Below are 5,946 nucleotides of genomic sequence, written 5' to 3' on the forward strand. Positions count from 1 at the left end.
AAATTCTAATGCTTCAGTGAATGAATTAACACCATTGCATGTCAACATCAGCTTGTCTCAAAATGAGCTGCATCTGAGGCACTCATAAATATGTAAACAGGGAAGTTTGGATGGGTTTAAAATTAGACCTGATCTTTTACACCAAGTGAAGGTATTCCTGGCCAGGTAGGAGAAAATGAAGTCTGTCTGGCAAGATGTGTTAGCCCTGGAGAGAGGCCTCTCCCCGACTAACATGGATGAGGGAGAGCAGGCTTGCTTCTCGCACGCTGTCCGCATCTGAGCCTCCTCTGCCGGGCTTTGGGTGGTGAGTACCCAGGCTCCCAGCAGCTGTGAGCCAAATGGGGAAGAGTGCTAGAAGAGGTTACATCAATTGTCATCAGTGTCCCTCTCCATCTTCTTCCCCTCAAAGCAACACAGAACTTTCTCAAGGTTCCTAAATTTCCAAGGTCACAACAAACTCTCTGTGGATTAAAGCAATGCTAGCTCAAACCCAGGGAATGAGCAGCACATTGCCTAGGCCAAGCCAGGGCTCCAGTGCAGATTCAGAAAGTCCGGGGATTGCTGGGCGGAAGGGCTAGGATCCTTGCCTTTACAGAATTTGGATTATATACTAAATAGAATAACAGGAAAATGTTTACTCCTTTTTAGGTGTTATATAATTCAGCTAAGAAATAATGAATATTTTGTTATATAAAAAATCTTGCCATATTTTCATCTAATAATATTTCCTTCTTCCAAAAGACAACCACATTCTCAGAATCCAGAATCACATTCTCAATTCCTCAGATTGAACCAAACATTCAGATGGTCTTGATGTTTTCCACAGCTCATAAAGACAAAGTATTTTGGCTGCCTGTGTGTTAATTTTCCCAAAGACCTAAAAACAGTTGGTCAATCAGAATGAATACAGTCTTCAGTATGATGTCCCCAAACCCCAAAACTTTTGTGACTCGAGCTGTTACCATGTAGAAAAACACATTCGATCTTTTAAAAATATGAAATATTTCAGATATAAGGAAAAGTACGAATAATATAACAAACACCTCTGAGCTTACTATTCAGTATAAGAAATAAAACGTGACCCATCCAGTTGAAGCCCCCTCCCCACCCCATCTCCAGATAGTTACTATCCTGAATTAGATATCATTCTCATCTTTATTTACTATGGTTTTATTTTACATACAAATATGTGCACACATATATGCATTCATCTGCTATTTTCTTTTTCTTCTCTATAATCATGAGATTCATCCATGTGGCGACATACACACGTCAAAAATTTGTGTGGTATCATGCATAAACAATACACATATATCACAGTTTACTTATCCATTACTAAATATTCCCAAATTGTTCTACAAAATATTCCCAAATTGGTTGTACCAACTTTAACACCCACTATCAGTATATAGGAGTTCTTGTTGCTTCGTATCTTTGACAAAGCTTGGTGTAATCATAATCAGACTATAATTTTTGCAGTTTGGTAGGTGAAGGGGCAATCTCATTGAAGTTTTAGTTTGCATTACTGATTACTAGTGAGCTTAGGCATGGTTATTAGCCATTCTGTTTTCAACTTCTTTGAATATCTGTTTATATCTTTTGATCATTTTTCTGTTGGTAGGCTTTTTTTCTCATTACCTTATATGAGTGCTTTATGCTAATCCTTTTCCAGTTTTGTGCAAATATTTTCCCTCAGTCTGGTTTGTCTGTACCTTGCCTAGGGTGCATTTTGGTGCACAGATGTTTTGAATTTTAATATAGTTAAATTTCATCAGTCTTTTTTACTCTTGGTTTGTCTGGATCTTGTCTAAGAAATACTTCCCTACCTCAAGATCATAAACGTATCCTTCAATATTTTCATCTATAAGTTCCAAGTTTTAATTTCACACTTAGTTCCCCAATCTATCTGGGATTAATTTTTGTGTTTGATATGTGGTAGGGATCCATTTCCTTCCATTTGGAAAACCAGTTCCATTTACTGACTAGTTCAGCTCTTCCTCATGGACCCTTCAGGGCCACTTCTGTCAATCTATCAAGTATTAGACTCTCTGCCATGTTTTGTTGATATATTTGTCTGTCTCTGGATGAAAACCACACTGTCTTAATTACTCTAGTTTTATAAAAGGTCTTGACATTCAGCAAAGCAAGCTCCTCCATCTCATTCTTCTTCAAAATTATTTTGACCATTTTGGGCACAACTCTCATGTCTCTCCCTGGCCCAGTATAAGCAACCAAATGGCAGGACAATAAGCAGAAGGAAGAAATCAAGCCAAAGCCAGTCCTGGATAATATACAGCTGAATATTTAACTCCTAAATAAATCAACTCCTAAGAAATTGCTGCATAGTAATGAATACAGAAAGCCCATATAAGATAAAGCACTTCTTTACAAAAAAGCAAAAACATTTTAAAAAGAAGAAAAGTTTTTTGGGCTGTAGCAAGGGTCATTTAAAATTAGAAACTAGAGACCCCTCCTCTGGTCAATAGAAATGTTCTTGCCTTTATTTTCCAGAAACATAACTTTTAAACATAGTTTTGCATACGGATAGTCACAGAGAGTTCTACAAAATAGTGCTAAACTGTACATTTGTTTCCTGGATCCCTCAGGGCATCCAAATTGAAGGTCAGACTGTTCCTGGAAGAAACTCAGAATACACTAATTCCGTCATAGCATGGGTCTGTGAATGAAGTATTCTCTCATTTAAGGGAGACTTGATTTTCCTGCAAAATGCTCTCAGTGACATTTCCATAACCTCACAATTACTACTTGGTGTTCTGCAGTGTCTTCAGATCCAGACCCTCTTATATGGACCACAGGACAAGAGGACTCTGGCCACCCAGCAGACCATGGATGTCCTGTCCAAGTGAGTTGGCCTCCCCTCACACCATTTCCCCTGCAATCAGAATCTCAGATGAAGCTGGTTCTGTAAGGTTCTATGGAACTTTCCGTGGAAAGTTTTACTGACTTCCCCATAACTCATAAACTATGCAAGCCCAGTTCCTTTGAATACCCAGTTGTGAAATATCTTCTTGCCAGATATTAGGAAGAAATTAGCTCTTGAAGAATGTCAGAAACACAGGCTGGGATCGTCCTCCTGCAGACGGGCCGCCTGCAGGTCATCTCACCTGCTGGAGGGCAAAGGCACAGAGCCCTGCTTGGCCTGCGGGAGCCCTGCCTCAGGCTGCCCCTGAGAGCCCTCTGACTTCACCTTGACGGCCGGCCTTCTGGTTTTCACTACGGCCCAGAGCCCGCAGACTGACGGCCAAGGTGCTGCTCAGGGAAGTGCCGCAGGCGGGACACAGCTAGCGGGGTGTGGCGGGGGGCTGTCTCGGAGCCCACCCGCTGGGCCCAGGCCCCTTTAGCAGCTGAGGGTTGACTGTGTCAGCTCAGCAAGAATGGTCACAAGGAATTAGAAAATGGGAGAAGAAACCTTGCGTTTTCTGTTCCTGTGCCACAAGTCTCTCATTTACAGTCCCTCCTGAAGCTCCTTCACGAAACTTAGCTCAGCAACCGCCAGGCTTGTCTTCACAGCCGCGAAGACTGGGCGCAAAACGCGGGCAGGTCGAGGGGCGCCCCACTCACTCCACCCTCTGCTTGTTCGCAGGGCCCCCGAGAAGGCCGTGAAGCCTCGGCAGCCCCCAAGAGCCAAGGCGGCCTTCTGCACCAGCGGGCCACAGCACACTGCGCTGGGGAAGGCCAGGCCCAACGCAGACGACTGAGCCCACCCCCACCAAAAGCTCTGCTCATGCCTGGGTGCTGACACTTAGGGTGCTCTATAAATCTCTCTCCAGCCAGAAGGTAGACTTCAACAGTCATTGGCAGATTTTCTAGGCTGTTTGCTCCAAATGCAACAGCGGTCCCATAAACTTCCCATGGGCCACCTTTTGACAGTGGATGCCCTTCCCGGTGATTTGGCGCTGCTATAAAGCATTTTTCTTTTTACCACCTTAGTGGTTTTCCTTGCCAGCAAGAATTTTTACCCATCAGCACTACTGTGGCTGAAGGCTTCTCTTCAAAAGTTCGAAACTTCCTGTGTAGGAAAGTAGACTCAACATCTGATCACACACACACACACACACACACACACACACACACACACACACACACACGCACACACACACACACACGGTGTATAGCCCCTTGGGCAGGCCTGGAGTCAGATCTGGAGCAGTAAGATTCTGGGGAAAGCCCTTTCTTATATAGGAAGGTAACAGAATAAAATGCTAATAAAAGGAAATTTGGAAGTCCTGGGGTCAGTGTTTGTAAAATGACGTCGCCTCAGAACTCCTCAGAGCCTGGAAAGGGGCACCGAGGAAGCTTCTCCTCACTCGTGCACTCAGGCACTTATTGAATCTGGTTGAGCACCCAGGATGTACCAGGCGTGTGCTAAGAACTGAGGGCACGACGACAAACAGGACAGACACACTGTCCCCATCGTCTCAGAGCTTGCCATCCAACATGGACGCTAGTCATTAAACATATAATAGTGCAGTTGGTTGATGACAACTGAGGGAAAGAGCCCAGTACCACGGGGTAGGTGATAAATGGCCCTGACTTTTCCTAGAGGTCAGGGGAGGCAGGTGTAAGGGAGTGAAGAGAGCTGAGCAGGAGTGAGGCGGGCATGGAGGAGCTGCAAGGAGGGATGCTGACTCCCTGCTGCTGCCAGCTGTGGCCTCCACTCCAGGCAGGAGAAATGTGGCCACCACTCTGGAGAGCTTTTTGTTTTGGAGTTGCCACAGCCCTTGGCCCCCTACTCTCCCAGTTGTGTTCCCATGTAGGTGGTAAGAGGGTGAGGTGGGATGAGTGCTCATGTCCATAGTGGTCTTTAGTCTCTTGGAGGGGAGGCCATCGTCATTCGAGAACGGAAAGATAGAGGGACATGTTTTGAGCACCTCTCTCCATGCTGTTGGTGGTGAGGTCCCATGCCGGAATGAGGTGAATGAGCGCACGGAGGGTGGGAATGGGGGGTAGGCAGTGCTGTTCCTTCTCGTCCCCACCCTAATCCCATGGGCTGGGGCCCAGCAGGGCTGCAGGCTGCAGCTAATATGGCAGCAGGATGCAGCACAGCCCCCTCCCACTCCAACACCCAGTAGGAAAGCCAAAACCACTCTGGGTCCATTTGTGCTGGCCACCTTGAGAACTGATGGGGGAAATAAACCAAAGTTTCATGGCAGCGTGGAGGGAGGCTGGGTCCTTTGTCCTCGACAGTGTGACAGCTGACTATACAGGCCACCCCTGCTCATACCCATCCCAGATAGGCCTGTGGGATGAAGGCACCATTCAAAGAAGGCGTGAGATATCACTACTCACCAAGTATTCTATCTAGTTGAAGACATGGGTTTTGATGTGGATGGTGGAAAAGCATTTTAAATACGATATCACACGGAGTCTGCCTCAAAAATGTTTGTGCACCTCAGAAATTCCTATGCTGAAGCCCTAAAGCCCAATGTGAAAGTATTTAAGCTGGGGCCTCTGGGAAGTAATTAGTACATGAAGGTGAAGCCCCACAAATGGGATTAGTGCCCTTATAAGAGACACAAGAGAAATGATCTTTCTACCATGTGAGGGCACAGCATGAAGGCAGCCATCTGCAAACCAGGAGAGGACCCCCACCAAGAATTAATCCACCAGCACCTTGGTCTTGGATTTTGAGCTACCAGACCTGTGAGAAATAAGTGTCCATTGTTTAAGCCTCCAGCCTGTGGTATTCCGTTATAGCAGCCTGAGCAGACTAAGAGCCCACGCTAGATTTTTGAAAAAACAAAATATAAATTATGATGTTACTTCTTCCTCTATTTCTTGTAGGATAGTATTTTGGAATCACAGAAACTAAAACACTTTTTAAAACATTTAGCCACCACCCTGAGAAAGAATGAATTTAGGAATGTTCCATCAAATGTCTCCCATCTATTAAATGTTTTAACTTCAAAATGAAAGGAAGAGTCT

At 45.0% G+C, this 5,946-nt stretch overlaps 1 protein-coding gene across 2 annotated transcripts in view; it reads left to right on the top strand.

The window, feature by feature from the left end:
* Window positions 1–4,182, top strand: part of TTC23 (tetratricopeptide repeat domain 23) — a 111,093-nt gene extending 106,911 nt beyond the window's left edge. For both annotated transcript variants that reach the window (XM_082649151.1, XM_082649150.1), the window contains 2 exons: window positions 2,781–2,863; window positions 3,605–4,182. In XM_082649151.1, coding sequence (XP_082505277.1) covers window positions 2,781–2,863; window positions 3,605–3,719 — 198 coding nt within the window. In that variant the 3' untranslated portion in view covers window positions 3,720–4,182. The remainder of the gene's footprint in view (window positions 1–2,780; window positions 2,864–3,604) is intronic.
* Window positions 4,183–5,946: the final 1,764 nt, after the last annotated feature.

Source organism: Grampus griseus (assembly GCF_964374135.1).
Source record: "Grampus griseus genome assembly, chromosome: 2".
Taxonomy (NCBI): domain Eukaryota; kingdom Metazoa; phylum Chordata; class Mammalia; order Artiodactyla; family Delphinidae; genus Grampus; species Grampus griseus.